Source organism: Python bivittatus, unplaced genomic scaffold (assembly GCF_059951505.1).
Source record: "Python bivittatus isolate LINGU-HERP-01145 unplaced genomic scaffold, Pbiv_v1 ctg000070_np1212, whole genome shotgun sequence".
NCBI lineage: Eukaryota > Metazoa > Chordata > Lepidosauria > Squamata > Pythonidae > Python > Python bivittatus.
The window spans coordinates 38,636,223-38,653,545 of record NW_028277034.1 but is presented as its reverse complement, the minus strand read 5'-3'; the positions used below and the strand labels follow the sequence as shown (position 1 = coordinate 38,653,545).

Here is a 17,323-nt window from a genome sequence, read left to right as displayed (position 1 = left end):
TTACACACCATTCAAAAGAGACAACAAAAAGCTAAGGAGGAAACATCCCCTCCAGCAGCCAACACCCAGATAAGCAGGATTAACACCAGATAATCAAGCAGAAAACAATACCCTAATCAAGGAACTACCAAGGAGAAAAGCACGCCCCCATCAACACTGGCAAGGCAAACTACTGTATATAAACACGGAACAAACCCCACACCCATTAGCACTGATGATGTTACCTAGTTGAGTAATGAAATGTCTGCAAACAAACAACCAAGTTCAGAGAGCACCAAGGACTCCACATTGCTATCAGTACTGCTTATACAATTATTGTTCAATATCACATGAGAGTGTATTCTACATGATACTTGTAAAACTTTTAAATAAATTATATAAATCTAATAAATTAAAAAAGCTAAATGCAATTTGCTTGAATGTGTTTTAGCTTAAGCCCATTATAAAACTTAGCATAATCTCAAAGCTGTTGGTGCACTGGAAGTTTTGATTCCAGTTTAATTTTTTGAACTTTTTCTGCCCAGTAATGGAAAACATGTAATAGTTTTGTAAAAGTGTAAAAAATTCAGTTTTTTAAAAACCGAATCTCTGTTTTTCTCCAATCTCGTCAAATGTAGAAGTTTTATCTGAGAAATACTGTGATGTAGTTACTGTCTCATAGTAGTAGAAGTGTGCTTCTCTGTGAGCAATATGTCTCTGTCGTAAGCCTCAGAAATATTTTCCCTGGGAAATCTGAGTCGATCATGCTGAAGCCTACAAGTGAACCTGAAAAAACAGGCTTTTTTCCAAATGCTTGAAAATGAACCAAAGAGGTCTGCTTGCAAATTCTTTTGGGTACTGCAGTTGCAAAGTTCTGCAAAATGTGAAAATGATAACTGGGCTCATCTGGTATAAATGTGGTCATGTATGCTTGATATGAGAGACAGCGCATATAATAATTAGCAAACATCTACTTTTTGTTTTTACAAGCTAACTGGATAAAAACACTGTAGAATTGGCACATATACTGTGGTTATTACAGCGGTCTTGTATGGTACTGCACAGTAGTAATTGCACACAAGAATGGATGCTAAGTTGTGAGAACTGTAACACAAATTTTCCTCAACACTTTGACCCTGGGAAATACACTGTTCTTTTTGAACTGGAGCAGCCACAGACATGGTTATATTGCTGTATCAGTGTCAGGTTAGAAACTCCATTCTCTAAAATTAGTATAATTTTTAACTATGAAAAAAGTGACATTTTAGTTTAATGATATATCTGATTTCTGTGGCACGCTCAAAATAATGTATTTTTAAAAAACTAAAAATTCAGGTCAAGTTTAATTGCATTTTATTTATGTCTATAATGGAAACATTTCTGTTCAAGGAAAACTTTGTGCATGTGCTTCAGTCTTATGATTGTAAGATGTATGTGTTGTTTTTTAATCCAGAAGTTGAGCAGGATTATTTTTTTTCTTTTTTAATATAGATAGTACTAGTGGAAAATAAAGAACAGTCACTTATATGTGCTGAAAAGAGAAGTGATGAACTAGGATTACATAATATTTGGTTCATCCAAGCAAATATGGACAATTTTAAAGGAAATTTTAATATTGGGGTAAGTGATTTTAGCACTGTAACTGTGACCTTTTTTGTGTTTGAAAACCAAAGATACTATCTTAAAACAATGTTTATTTAGAAAAAATACAAATTACTTTTCCACAATACCTGGGAGTTTTGATTTTATTAAACTTGCAATAATGAAAATTCAAAAATGTGAGAATTTCAGATTCAAAATTCAGAAAGGAGCTATTAACAAATTGTTGGTTCTCCACATTATTCTCATTGTACAGAGCTATTTCTCTGCTGCTGTAGATGGCTAAAGAGCTCTTAAACTATTAAAGCTGATTAAAACTGCAATTGTAGCATGGCAAATGAATAGTAATAATAATGCTGTATTTGGAGTTGGTTGATACTGTAGTGAGTTGAAGACCAAATTATTTTTTTTCCTTATAAATTTTACATGATTTAGTATTTGAGGTAAAGCAACTTGACTAGGAGCAGCAAAGAAGTACGTTAAGAGTTTGTTCAAATATAAAGCAAGTTCTTTGTAAAGCATAATTAAAGCATTGAGAATCATATATGGGTCAGAATATACTTTTTCCTTTTGAGCATAAATTCTTTGTCCTTTCTTTGTCTTAACTATTGTTAAGTGCTTTTTAGCAATATAGTTAACCTTGGATAATGATAACTGGCTTATTCTTAACCAGGGTTCCACATTGTCTTCAGATCCCAGTTAAAAATAAGACCTAGTTAAACATTAACTGTTATTAGTGGTGGAGCGAGCATAACTTTAGCTATTAAGGAGTTTGGAGGAGGGCATAAAAGAATTAGTCCTTAGAAAGAAGAGTTGCTGAGTAATTGCACCAAGGGCTCAGTTGCCTTAAGTATTGCATTGAACTAATACATAATCTCTGCTTGCAAATAAATCCCATCTAGACTTGTTCCAAGTAAGAGAAAATGAAATTATAGTAGCAGAGTTAGAAGAGAGAGATCAGTAGCCTAGATGCTTGAATAAAGAAATAGAAAGTAGTACAAAACATAAGAGATCTCCAGCAACCAACTGCAGAATTCGGAGGCAATGCATATAAGTATAATTAATTGCACATTAACAAACAATGTAGAAAAAAATTAATGGAACAGATGAACCAAAGAGCATCTTATGTGATTAGAAATGATTTCAGAAACTTAAAATGAGTATTGGAAAAGGTCATGAGATACTCAAGTTATATCATGTCATAATACACATGCTCTGGATATTGTTGAATATAGGTAGTCACTGGCTTACGTCCATTCGTTCAGCGACCGTTCAAAGTTATGGCAGCGCTGAAAAAATAGACGTACGACTGGTCCTTGAAGTTCCAGCCATCGCAGCACTCCTGCAGTCAGATCATCGCAGTCCGGACGCTCAGGTGTCCGACTTGCGATTACAATGTTGCAGGAGCTGCCGTCGTGATCGCTATTTGTGACCTTCCATGCCAGCTTTCCACAAGCATTCAATGGGGAAGCCAGCAGGGAAGGTCGCAAGTTGCTCCAGTAAGTCATTCCCGCTTTTTCTCCCACCTGCAGCACCCTCCCCCCGCCCATGTGCACCCTCTGCAGGCCCTCCCCTGGCCTCCCGTATGGCCTGCGCTGGCCCTCCGAGGCTCTCCTGCGACTTGGTCACAGCCTGCACCACCCCTCCCATGCCCTCCCTTGGCCTCCGCCACTCCCCTGCAGCACCCCCGTGCTCTTAACTGGGACACCCCCCTCTTCCCACTTAACATGACTTGAGGTTATGACAGCAACCAGGACTGCCCCGGGATTGCCACTGCTAAGCAATGTGGCCATGTGACATTGTGCTTTATGACCACATTGCTTAGCAAAAACAATCCCAGTCACAATTGCCGTTGTAACTCAGGAACTACCTGTATGAGACTCTTGCTACAAATTAATTGAAATGTAATTTGTAAACTGGGATAGCATAGTATAGACTTCAGGGAGGGGTTTTTTTTCATGCTATCTTGGGTTGATCAGCCAAACCTGAGCATTCTTTAAAGACTGTATCATTATCAGGTTTAAAGAAATAGGTTTATTTTGTTAATTTGTAGAATTCTGGTCAATGACCAGAATAAAGACTACTTCATGTTGGCTTGATAGCTCTTTCATTATTTAATTTGAGTTAATATTAAAATTTATTCTTGTGTCAACTTCTGTAACATTTTCTTTTTCTTTTTTATCTAAGTATGAATAATAAAAATAATCACAATTAATGAGAACTGATGTTCCAGTAGATAACTCAGCTGTTCAGAAAATGGCATAGCAATGATTGGTTCCTCAATGAACGCACAGTATTCATTATATGCTTTCACTCATGGAAACATTTATCACTGACAAAAGAGAGGCTCTTCCCTCTCTTACTCAGTGCACCCTCCAAATATGCTCAGTAGGAGTCCACAGTTTTCAGAGTTTGTAGACGTGTTTAGTAAAGATGCATAGAAAGCCTTTATTTCCAATGTAAATTTGCTAGTGGAACAGTAAATTCCACTCATATTTAGTTCTTTTACTTTTCCAGGTGGCATTGCATGCTTGCGGAGTGGCAACAGACATGGTTATTGAACATTGTATCAAAGTTGGTGCAGCATTTGTTATTTCTCCTTGCTGTTATGGCTTCATACAGAATACATCCAAGTTTGCATTTCCACGAAGGTCAGTTGCTTTTCCAACATGTTTTGAGAGGAACCTTGTTAAAATCTATAGAGTTTAACTCAACATTTGAAACTACACTTTGGATACATGAGGGTGCACTGGTAGAAGCTGTCTCACATAAGAAAAACAGCAAGTCAAGCATTATATTTAACAGCTGGCATTTTAAAATGTTTAAAGTTGCTTACAAATGATATCAAACTATTTCAGATTGTGTTACTCAAAAAAAATAGAGGCTACTAGTGCTATGTTCTGTAGAAAAGGAATATGCAGTCTCAATTCACAGAATCCAGAAACATACAATTGGAAAGAGCCATTTTGTTTATAAAATCCAACCCCCTGCTCAGTGGAGGAATCCTTATTAAAGCATCCCCTGATGGATGACTATCTGGCTTCCACTTGAACACATCCAGTGGAGCTCACTGGTCTTACTCTTGAGAAGCCTTTTTCTGACTTTCAGTTGGATTCTACCTTCCTGTAACTTAAATCTCTTCATCTGGGTCCTGCAGTTAGAACCAGCAGAACAGGTCTTGTCTGTCTGCATGATGTCCTTTCAAGTTTATGAAGAGTGCAGGCTACCCTTCCACTCTCTTCTCAAAACTAAACAGGCCCAGTTTCTCCTAAGTCTCATAGGAGTCTTAGAAGATCCCTGATCATCCTTGTTCTCTTCTCAGAGCCCATTTGTTCTAATCCTTCTTAAAATATGATGCCTAGAACTAGGTACAATATTTAAAATGTGGTTTGACCACTGTAGGATAAAGTAGAATATTCCTTCCTTTTATTTGGAAACTCTACTTCTGTTGAGGCAGCCTAAATGCCTTGCCCTTTTTATTGCAGCCACATCACACTGCTTACTTGCAGTCCAATTATTTTCAACTATTGTTCCAAGATGTTTTCCACAGGCAGTGTTACCAGTGAGGTATCTCCCATTTGATTACGCTAAGCTTTAATTTCCCTTAAAATTAAGAGCTCCAACATTATGTGGTCAACTTCTTCCTGTGTTCCTCCTACTGTACTTCCTGCAAAGTTTTCCCTGTTGATTAGTATGAAGTTAAGGCAGCTTTCCTCCCTCTGAAGAAGAAAACTGTTAGTAAGACAAGTCAGGAATTTCCTGGAAGGACCATGTTTGGCAGACTTTGTCTCCCAACAGATGTCTGGATGGTTGAAATCTCACAGTACTATTACTCTTTGAAAGATTTGCAGATTTATTTTAAAAGGCATCATCCACATTTTCTCCTTGAATGGGTAGACAACAGGAGACACCAAGAACAGTAATGCTTTTATTTGTTCTTCCACTTATTTTAACCCAGATGCTCTCTAGAGCATTGCCAAGTTCATTCACTTGGATTTCTGAGCAGGAACAGAATGTAGTGCATAAATATTTATTTGAACTATTTACTTCAATATTCACATCTTTAACCCACCCCCCAGGAGTCAGTTTAAAGCTCTTCTGATCAAACTTCCTATGCCAAGCAATTTTTTACCAGTTCTTGTAAGTTATTAGCTATCTTGTACCATCAGTCCATTATTTAGATAATTCAGATTATGGTCCCAAATATCTTTTCTTTCCCTGTTAACACCATTTGCATAGCTAGTTATTCACTTGCGGTTTTCTAATTTTCCTTTCCAGACTCTTCTATTGCAATCTCTGGAGAATGTATTCTTGCAGATGTTATCATGCATGTATATCTATGGCAAGATAAGGCAATAAGTGCAACTAGGCTAAAATATTCCCATTTATTCAGGAACACTTCCAAACTAAGATTTTAAGAGTGCAACGTTATTCAAAACAAACTGAACTACTAATCTGTTTTCAGAGCAGGATAGCGTAGTAAATAAAGAATATTCTGGAAGTTTTCTCTCTCATATTATGTGCAATAACATAATCATAGTACTGGATTAAGAATTTGTTTAGCATTTAAAATAAGAAGTGGCTATCACAAATGAAATAAACTCAGCATATTAAAAACTTACTCAGATGAATAAAATTACCTTGGCTACTTCTGTATTCTGCTAAATCTCTGTTTTAAAATGTTTCTCATGATGATTAAATTCATTTTCTATTATAGCCATCAGTTCAAGAAAGTGCTGTCATACAAGGTAAGGAAAAGATAGGCTTTGGGCTTAGAATTTTTTTCTGCATATCTTTCCTGTTTAGTTTTGTTTCACTGTAAAAGAAATATTCCATTAAAATATATCAGAATAGCAAAACTTTAACATGCATAATGTCCTTTTTTCCTTTTAATATTGGAAAAAACATTTAGTAAATATAAATTTATTTTAATTTAATTTTTATCTTGTTTTTAAAATCCAAGAATCCCTAAGGAAGGTCATAAAGTGGAATTTAAAACATCTATTAATAATTTAAAATATGGGCCATAAAAAAAACTGAATTCCAGTATAAAAAACCATATTCATCCGTCAACTCTACATACAAAGAATAGCTGTCAAATTGGAGGTTTCTTTCTAGTGCCTCCTACAGTATCTTAAATATGCCTGGAGGCAGTTTGACCCCACCCAGTAGTATTATGCCAGATACAGATCTGTGCATCTTTGAAACAGTTTCCTGTTTTAACAACCATTCTGTTTCCATATGGTTTTGCTATTTCCCTCCTTGCCTTCTGTCCAGATTCAGATTGGACATTGCTAGTTTCTTAACACTACAGTATTTTGAATTATACTCCAAGTTTTATTTAAAGAGTTGAATATAACATGTTAGTGAATAGTTTAAAAGTTTCTAAATGAAAATATATTTTAAAAGGCTAATACATGCTACTGCTTAAATCAATAATTCATACGGAATATGAATTTCTTTAATCACAACTAAGGAGGTAAGCATAGGATTAAATATTTTCATATAATTTATCGAATCTGTTCTGAACACTTATCTAGATGAAACCACTTAAAAGGCATTTCACTGCCAAAGATATTTTGTATATATATTCATTGCAATGGTAATATCCCAACCTTTGGACCATGTTCTAAAATACAAAAATTAAAATATGTAAAGAACTACATTCTACCTTTATTTTGGTGTATTGTCAACATTTTACTTCATATCTGTTTGGACTGGAAATATTAAACCAGTGAAAAAATAAAACATTACTAATGTGCATTTTAAACTTTTTTTTTCTATCATGGGTGCAATATATTTTCCAACCTCTTCATGAATTTCTGAAAATTCTTCTTTCATTGAATTTATTGAACATTGGAATTATAAAAAAATAACAAATTCAGAAGTTAAGAAGATGTATCGTATTGAAACATCACAGGTTAAGAAGCAGATTGTTTTCATAAATGTGCAGCCATTTTTTTTAAAAAAAGGACATTTGTGCCAGAAAGACATTCTAATATCAATCCAATTTATTAGTAGCATTTTATGTGAATCTATACCAGATGGTGTCCCAATTCCAAGTTTATATCTGTATAACTTGGTTGTATCAGCACTAATGAGAACCCTTCTGTATTGGATTGATATGTTTTCAATTATTCACCAGAAGCCAAAGTAGTGGCTAGACACTGTCACACTCTCCATAGTTTATCCCAACCTTGTATTTTGTTTTTCATTTATCAAATAAAACTAGAACCATTGTGGGGACTAGATATTTTTTTTTCAAAATGGCAGTAGCAACAACCCATAGTGAAGAACCAAGTGATTGTTGGTCACTGAGATTATTTGTAGTTGCTATTCTTTTCTTATAGAAAATTCCTTGTATTACTAAATAAAGTTACTTAAATATTAAATTCACACATATGTAATATAGAACAATGCATTTATAAAAAAGGAGGAGCAAGGGCAAAATAGTGGGATGATTAACCATTAATCTGCCAACTTTTCCACTTACAGGCCTCTTTTTCAGAAAAAGTGGCCTTTCTGTTTGCATTGAAAGTAATGCAACATTTGACTCATATCTTAAGATATATGCTAGGAAATAGAGGCACGCAACCAGTTTTTCTACACTTAGAGCATGAGCTATGTGATATCATTTATGTATGTATGCAAAGGGTACCAGAGAAGTTAGGGAAACCTGTTGTGCAAGTTAATAAGATTATTTGGTCTCATTAAGGAGAAAAATATGCAGACAACAATTTTTTTTTTCATGAATAGCAATTCTCAGTTTAAAAAACTAGTTTTCTCGCTTAAGCTGATGTTCCCTAAGAGGCAGCACTTTACACACATAAACCCATAAACATGTCTAAGGAGGCTTTATTCCAATTGTGTCACTTTTTTTAAATATTACATTTATCTTTTGCTTCCCAGATATTTAGAATCCAAAATACCTAGTTAGTGTTATTTCTGCCAGTGGTAGGAAAACCATCCTTTGTTTTGAAATTATATACTGTTAAATAAACATACAAACAAAAATACTGTGATTTAAAATCAGGATATGTATACGTAGTTCCAGTACTTTTTCCTCTTAATTTATTGGTTTCCAACTCTATCTGTGTCGGAGTCTCAGGGCCAGTACTTTGTATCTAAATCAATATAGCTTCAAGCAGTGTAATTTTGAGAACAAAGTCAGGTGTTCTATAAAATAAAACATTCTTTGTTGAAAAAACAAAAATAATACATATGTTATTCTTACTCATTTGGAAGAAATTGTTTTTTCCAAATGAAATTGTTTAAATGCTATATATTTTGTGTCCTTGTATTTATCTTCATCTAATGTTACAGGCAGTTCTGTCAGGACTTAAGTTCTGAAATGATTACGATTATGGTGACTTGGCAATTGAAATTTCAGCTGTCCTAGCTAACGCAGCTGTCAGGAAAAATACTGTCATGGCTTTTTTCACCTTTTTCCGCCTATAGAAAGTATAACCACCTCTAAGGTCTTCTCTGCAGGAAGCATGTTATGCTCAATGTATTCAGTCAATTACAGCATGTGACTGACATTAATCAATCTCAGTTCACAGAATATAGAGGTGGAGTTTAATAGCCAGACTCCATAGTCTTTTGTACAAATCAAAAGTTCAAAAGCTCATGGTATAAAAGCACAATGTTGTGAATTCATCTGTGTGTCCTGTGCACAATCTTAGAGTAGCATGCCTATCCAAGAGTCAAGAATAATGGAGTAGAAGGCACAAAATAGTAACACAGAATGCATTACAAAAGGACTAAATTCATTTAATGCTTTAAAATTAAATGAAAGAGGCAAATATAGTCAGGGAAATGTTTCTTGAAGAAACCCTTCCCTTTTCCAAAGAGTATTTGCCAGTAGAGAAATCCTACGGCTTTCATTTGTGGTTATAGCGGCTGTGCCCGATTTTGACTGAGTCAGAGGAACATTTGGTTAACTTGCCCTTGCGCTCCTTTCATTGGCTTTCAGAATTAATGACAAGAGTATCATCCAGAATCTGCTGATATAATGTTTCATAGAAATACAGATAGACCTACTTTTCTGGATACTCCTATTAAAATAGTTATTTTTGTAGAGTAAAAAATGTCCGTAACATCTTGTGTGTGTGTGTGTTTTTATTCTAGGAGCACATGATTCTTTGCAGATTTGCTGATCAGACAGCTGTCCAGCTGCCCCCTGAACGCAGGCAAATAGGTATGCTTTTCTATAGAGCAGCTGTTGTGGAGATTACATACACTGTATTTGGTGATGTGCTTAGCTTACTATTAATGGGTAGTTGTGGCATGTTTATCAACAAGGAGTTATAATAGTGCATCTCTGATTCCAATCTCCTGTCAACCATGAAGAATCTTGGGAACGCTGCTATTCTAGCAGCCTTGGCCTTGCAGATGCAGGTTTCATTAAGAGTCACACTAGTTCTGTCTCCCTGTCTCTCTCTGCAAAATCTGTTTCCTGATTTTTGTGATCGATGTAAAATGGGTGTTATCTGTGAAACTGGTTTTCTTGCAATAATCTCACACTCAACCACAGTCCATTCTTTGTGCTAAGTGCTTATATCGTCAAACAACTTTCACAATTTAATTATGTATAATAAATATGTGGATAGATATCCAAGGTGGTCAATGAATCATAAAAACAAGCAATAAGTCTGGAAATCATATTATCAAAATCAATAAATAGGTCATAAAACATAGCACTATAAAGTATTAAAAAGAATGAAATGCGACATAATTTACAATAACAATTTAAAGAGAAGTAGGCTATCCAACTTGGATAGAACAGACATTATTAGGCTCACTGGTAAGATCTCAGCAGTTTTCCAAGTACTTGACAGCATGGCTTGACCAGGCTCTAGGTTCATCCTTAGTTTAAGTCTTTCAGACACATAACGGGCACAGCTAGTTAGGAATCTTTATTGCATACCAGTAAGAACTCACTAATGGTTGATGGCTGTCTGTTAGCATGAAGGTGCAGTTCCCTATTTATCCCCACTCTAATTCTAGTATCTCTTTCTCCCATCTTTCACATTCTGTAACAAACTTTTTGTCCTGTGCCTATTAGCCTTAAAGCTTGGTGATTGGTTTTTACCAAAGCTGATTCTTCTGCCCTGAGAAACTCTGGCTGTTGACTAAATTCCTAACACTGATTTATTTTACTGTTTTTCAAACTCTTCTACAGATTTGGGGAGGGGCTTCATTCTTACTAATTTTACATTCTAGTCATTATTAAATATCTTAGGGAACTACAAATATTTGAAGTAAAATATTTGGGATAAGTAAGGGAAAAATCTGTCTGTCTATCTATCTATCTATCTATCTATCTATCTATCTATCTATCTATCTATCTATCTTTCTTTCTTTCTTTCTATCTGGTTGCTAAGAGTCAACAATGACTTGATGGCACATAATTAATCAGGAGAAAAAAATGAGGATGGATATTGGTGAAAGTTTTAGTTACAGGCTATATCACAGAAGTATTAACAATAAATAAAGTGCTTCTAAACACCTGCATATAATATTCAGTCTCTGTGGTTAAGAGTACATGAGGTAATGCTAAGGATAAGATATTCTAACCTTTTGTATCTCTCAGTAAATCTGGCAGACCTTTAAAGCAATCCCAATATTTGTTAGCAAATTATGCTGTTATCATCACAGCTGTGAATTTGAAAGGTGTCATTCACCAGGTGGGAGTGAGCCTTTTTCCAGTACTTTGGTGATACAGAAAGGAAATGTGTCACATAAGGAAGGGTAGAATGGGTGGGTCTTTGTGCGCTTTTAAATGTTGATTCAGCATTTCAGGCAGTTCTTTTTCCCTTCAAGGATAAAATAGGGAAAGCAGAAATTTCTGAACCTCAAACATCTTCTTTCCCTCCCTCTCTACCTTTTGTGTTCTTCTTCTTTTCTTGTTAGTACTGAAGTTATACTTGACATTAGGCTGATCCACTCCATTAAAAGTCTTTTCTATTTCAGTCATCTTTCTTCACCTTTTAAACTTGCAAATGGGTGTGTGGTTTTATTTTCAGATGACTGGGGGGGAAAGGTCAGATCAGATTAGCACGAAACACATGTTCCCTAAAAACAGGCACTGAAATGCGCTGGGGCGCAGTTAAGCTGTAATCTTGACTAGCCTTACCTGAAAGTAGTGCTTTCTGAACCAGTGGAACTTACTTTTGAATATTTACCATTGAATGCTTAGGACTGTGCTGTCAACATTCTCCCTTTGTTCTCAGTAAGACCTTTGTTCCATTTTCAACCTAAATTACTGTTTCAAACAAAATGATACATTTTCTTTTTGCTACTCCTCTATTATTTCTACTTTCTCAGCCTCTTAACAACATACAAATAATTTCTATACTATTCTGTCTCTGGATATAACTGTTACAGGGATTTATTTTATGTATTTACATAATATAATCAAGGTAGTCACTAGACATATAAAATTGGTAGATGTCTAAAATTTTATTTTCACCTAACATTGATTATGAAGTAGCATACAGTGTTATTAGTATTGTTGCTATTATTATTATATCTTGCCTTTCCTCCAATTTCCTTCCAACTATAACTCTATAGGACAGGTTGGGATGAGAGATAGTTGCTGGCCCAAGTTAACCAGTAAGCTTCTATGATTGTGGGAGATCTGGAGCTTGGGTCTCCCCAGTCCTAGTCTAACACCTTAACTGTCTGTCAGCATAGCAGGTACAGTAGCATTTAGATTGTTTTAACTGCCTGTAAATTCCTATGGAGTCTGGGCCTAGAATACCAGAGACAGCAATATTCCTACATGAATCCTCTCATAAAGATTATTATAATTTAATTGCTGTCAAAATGCTCATTTCTATATCACATTATCATATATATATATCATATACATACATACATACTCTGTTCATATATTTTAGGTAAACAATGCATGGGATTGGTGGACCTTGACCGGGCTTGGAGTGTGGAAAGAAGCAACTACTCAGTCCAAGTGATAACCATGGAACCACAGTCATGTTCCCCAAAGAATAATTTGATAACTGGTGTCCCAGTTTAGTTCAAAGGTTTTTCTATCAAGTTGAATTAATACTTAGCTCTCTTGATCAAAGGACAGTAACATTTTGGAGACTGGAAAGGAGACACTGTACATCTTGAATCAGTTGTCTCCAGAAAAAGGAAGGAAAGGCAGTGGGGGCTATCTTGCAAAGCTTCCTAATTCCTGCTTGAAATGTGTGATTAAATGACAGCTGGCTCTCCCAAAATTTTCATCTGTCTCCCATTATGACAGCAACCAATAAATTCTGGAAAAATGATTTCCTTTTCTGTGAAAATTGGTCTTGCATGTTGGGAAATATATTTTGCAAGTGTTTTGGGCTTATCAATATTCAACTAGAGAACAAATCACAGTATCTTATTTTCAAAATCTTACAATTATATCTTCTCTGCTCGGTAATAACTATATTACTGTAGGTGCGAAGTATCATTTTGGTCAAATGTTTTAATCTTTTTTTTCTTAGAAAAGTATATTCTAAATAAAAAAAATCTCACAACTTCTGATCACTGTGTGGTCAACTTCGATGTAGTTTTTGCAATTTCCCAGTCTAGCCTAGAGTCTTCAATATTTCTGGTAGTCTCCCATTAAAGTACTAACCAGGTCCAATTTTCCTTAGCTTTTTTCAAGATAGCCAAGGTCATCTAGGGAATGCTTCAGGTCAAATTATGTACTGTATTTACAGTATGTAATTTACAGGTAGATTCATGCATTAACTTTGATGACTGTCCTTTGTAGGACAAAGCGAATTTGCAATACATTCTTTAAATGTGTATATGTGCATTTACCTTTTTTTGCTGCAACTCTTCTCTTTCTTCCTTCAGTTTTTTTTCCCTGTGAGGATTAAGCTCCATGCTTTCCATTGGGAACATGAATGTGGGGGAGGAAGAGGACACAGAAAAGAAAACTACTGTGGGAAGGACAGTTGCAGCAGAAAAAAACCCACATGCCTCTACTTCATTTTTTTTTCTCCCTTTTCTCTAGGGGAACTCATTGTTTGTATTTTGAGATATGCGGTCATGTGTGAGTTATAGTTTGGTCCCCCTCAAAAAACACTGAAATAGCGCTGCTTTTCCTTTTCCTTTTTTCAGGCTTTAATTTGTTTCAGCTCATTTTTTAAAACTCATTTTAACTTATGTTGTCATTAGTCATTCAGATAGATTCCTCAGAAGGTAAAGTAGTATAACCAAATACAAAACACTCTTCAAACTATTACAGTGTTTTGGTTTGGTTTTGTTTACCGAAGCAATGAACTGTAAACCTCCTCCAAAATTAATTCATTTGAGTAGACTCAGTTGCTCCTACAGCAATGTCAGGGCTGGATAAAATATTCAAAATTCTTATCCTCTACAGAGCTCAGAAATCTCTAATATTTCAGGCTAGATTTTGTTTCTTCTCTCATATTTCTTGCCTGAAAAATTAAAGATTTCTTACACTTAATCAAAGAGAGAGCAATATGTTTAATAATTCTGTTAAGAAACATTTTGTTTTGAGTGGTTTTTGTACCTGTTTAGTATTTTGATGGTATAACCTATCAGCATATTTTTTTTCTTGTTATCTTTCTGTTGTGTTAACTTTTTTATATCAGTATAATGTATTTTTGAGACTATTTTTATTGTATTCTTTCAATAGGAAATGTATACAGAACATTTAAGATGGTCCATTTCACATTTAATGATAGTTTTTGCTTTTATTACTTTGTACTGCATATTTAAGACAGTCCCAAGGCAATTTGTTCACACTTCATTCCTGTGAGGGCAAAAGGAAGGAAAACCCACATGTATGCAGCCTTGAACTTCCAGAAGAAAGTCAGAACAAATCTACAAGGAAATATCTCTGGTATTACCATTCTGTTTCATTACCAAAGCATTAAGTGACAAAGGTGTGAATACAGTATTATAAAACTGATGGCTGTAGAAAGAAGTTTGATACGTAATTACTGAAATCAGCTTTTTTTTTTTTTTTTACTCTAAAAGCTTATTATCCAAAACAACTCACACATCAGAATGAAAAAAAATGCTGGAATTTGGTAGCAGTTGGAAACCCTGAAAAGTACCAAGTCAATGTGTTCGCTGTTTACCTACGCAGTGGAAGAAAGAGAGAGAAGCAGATGGCTAAGCAAAAGGGCTCAATGATATTTTATGAGCTTATGAATGAAGTTTCATAAGTGACAAATCTGCTATCCAGATCATGGTTGGAGAAAATCAGATCTAGAAGCACTCTGGAAGTTCCTCAGTAGATATGGGAGAATATCTTGCACATTGGCCACACCACAGTACTACAAGATGAAAAAATCAGATGCTTTTTTGTGGATACCTCATATAACAAATATTTATTTATTTAACATTTATTTATTTAACAATAATCTGCCCCAATTCAAATGCAATAAAAATTACAGATAATAAAAATCAATAAAAATCTAACACATCATAGGCACCGTTCAATTAAACTATAATAAAGGGTAAATGCCTGTTGGAACAACACTCTTTGCTTAGTTTTAGAGATGTCTGTAGAGTAGAGGCTGCCTGTACTTACGAGGTGGGGGGGGTGCTTGATAAAAATAGGACCGCCTCTGGGAAGGTCTGTTACTTGGTCTCTGTCCCAAAAACTTCACGAGGAGGAGTGGATACCTCCTCCTCACTAGATGACCAGACAAGATGAGCAGATTTGATTTTGGCAACTTGCAGATTTGAATTCAGTGGGAGACCTTTTAACAGATGTGTTATTTTCACATGATGGAGTTGACCTATCAGGAATCGATCTTCTACGTTTTTATAACTCTAGTTTCTGGGTTATCTTCAACAGTAGCCCCACATAACGTTCATTGCAGTAGTCCAAAGAGGTATGGTGATCAGAACATGATTACCATCACCAGTTAGGATCCTGACACAACACACGTGTTTCTGGGCAAGAAATCATCTTGCTATATTGCACTTTTTTAACGGGGCAAAAACAAATTAATTTGATATGTCAGGATTACTTCCTCTGCCTATGACAACAAATCCTCCCATATTTGTTTCTCCCTACTTAAACACATTTATTCCTGCCTGAATAAATTTCTATTTCAGTCTTAATGGTTAGAGAATGCCATTTGGGAGTGGAAATGAACATTTTCTCTAAAAGTATTATTTTGTTAATCATCTTATGCTGTCTATTACCAAGGTGAACTGATGAAAATCTATATGAAGCCATGAACATTTCAGGATGCCCATTCAGTCATTTCACCCTAATCAAACATTGTAAATATAACCTATTATTGGAATTTTTCTGTTTGACATACTCGGCATTTGTTCACCATCATGTATCAGCAACTAGAGTGGATGCTTAAATTATAACATGATTTCCCAATCTACACTACTCGTAATTTTATCTGCTCAACTGTGCTTTCTAGGTTATTTTTTTCTTTAAGATTGTAGTGTTCCAATTGGGGTTGTGGTTTAGGGTGTATTAACACAGCATTCCAGGGGTACATTTTCAAATTGGCAACTGGCTTTCAAGCATTCTTTTTTTTGCCTTCAAAAAGGTCACAGCACTTTACGTGCTTTATTTTTAGCTCCTAACTTTCATGCTGGCATAAAGTTTAATGGTGCAAGTATGTGTTACAGAGACTGATGTGACAACCCTGTCAAATTTATCTGACAAAGGCCAAATTACAGAGTCACAGAATTCGGGCTAGGTCTCCTAATTTATTTTTCTAAAATTGCAATGCTCAATTGCTTGAATGCCATACACAAGCATGCAGATTTAACTTTTTTTTAAAAAAATAGGCATTTTCCCTAGGCCCCATGCATCCAGAGTATGGTTCAATATTGAATATTTAAGATTATCAGATGGAATGATACTTTTTTTATTAAAAGAGATTTTCAGTTTACCTATTCATTTACTTTAACTGATTTAAAAAAAAAAAAAACCTACACCAAAGAATTGCAATAAGAAGAAAGAGGAAATTGCAATAAGAGGAAAGAGGGAACATTTTCTGCCTCCCTGCCTCTTAGAGGTCCTTTGTTTATCAGCTTCCTAGAAGGTGAATTTGTTAAGAATTTTGTTGCTGAATAAGGCAGGTACATCTACTTCATTCCAATTCTGACAGTGAGGGATATTTTTAGGATAAGCAATACAAAAGGCCATACAAAATTAATCATATATCTTTCCATAGTTGTGTATCAATTTATATTTGCAATTTTTATGGCAGGCTGGACTGTAAATAAATGCCACTATGGCTTTCATGTATTTAACTATTTTCAATTCTAACATGGAGCCCAAATAAGTTGTTAAATTAATTTTTGTGTGTAACGTGCATGTCCTTTAACATGCAAATAATTGCTGTTGAAGGGCAGCAAGTTATCAAGATTGCAGCAGACAGGAAGGAGAATTTGATATTCCTGCAGCCCTGATGAAAATCACTCTTCTGAAATTTTAAGTTGTTTAACCAAAGTCTACTGGACAAAACTCACTATATTCTCTTAGTGATGTCAAGGATGATATGCACTGACACAAATCAGAAGATTGACTCAACTTTCCAGGCACTTTGGAGTCTACTTTAAGTTTTTGTTTGGGCTCATATTGTCCAAACCACAATAGCTAGTTTGGTGCAACTCTCTGTACCAAAATCAGCCAAATCACATGTCTTAGTGTGAAAAGTGAACTCGGTCATAAGTCTTCATCACTGCACATGGCAACAGTGAAAGATTTAAGGTAAGTGTGGATACC

At 35.1% G+C, this 17,323-nt stretch overlaps 1 protein-coding gene across 8 annotated transcripts in view; it reads left to right on the top strand.

Moving 5' to 3' along the window:
* GSTCD (glutathione S-transferase C-terminal domain containing) overlaps positions 1 to 16,083 on the top strand; it is a 45,999-nt gene extending 29,916 nt beyond the window's left edge. For 4 of the 8 annotated variants that reach the window (XM_088133004.1, XM_088133007.1, XM_088133005.1 and 1 more), the window contains 6 exons: positions 1,471 to 1,599; positions 4,096 to 4,229; positions 6,296 to 6,326; positions 9,709 to 9,778; positions 12,483 to 14,452; positions 14,590 to 16,081. In XM_088133004.1, the coding sequence (XP_087989130.1) occupies positions 1,471 to 1,599; positions 4,096 to 4,229; positions 6,296 to 6,326; positions 9,709 to 9,778; positions 12,483 to 12,619 (501 nt within the window). In that variant the 3' untranslated portion in view covers positions 12,620 to 14,452; positions 14,590 to 16,081. Of the gene's footprint in view, positions 1 to 1,470; positions 1,600 to 4,095; positions 4,230 to 6,295; positions 6,327 to 9,708; positions 9,779 to 12,482 lie in introns of all 8 variants that reach the window. The other 4 variants (XM_088133001.1, XM_088133003.1, XM_088133008.1 and 1 more) reach the window with 3 other exon arrangements.
* Positions 16,084 to 17,323: the final 1,240 nt, after the last annotated feature.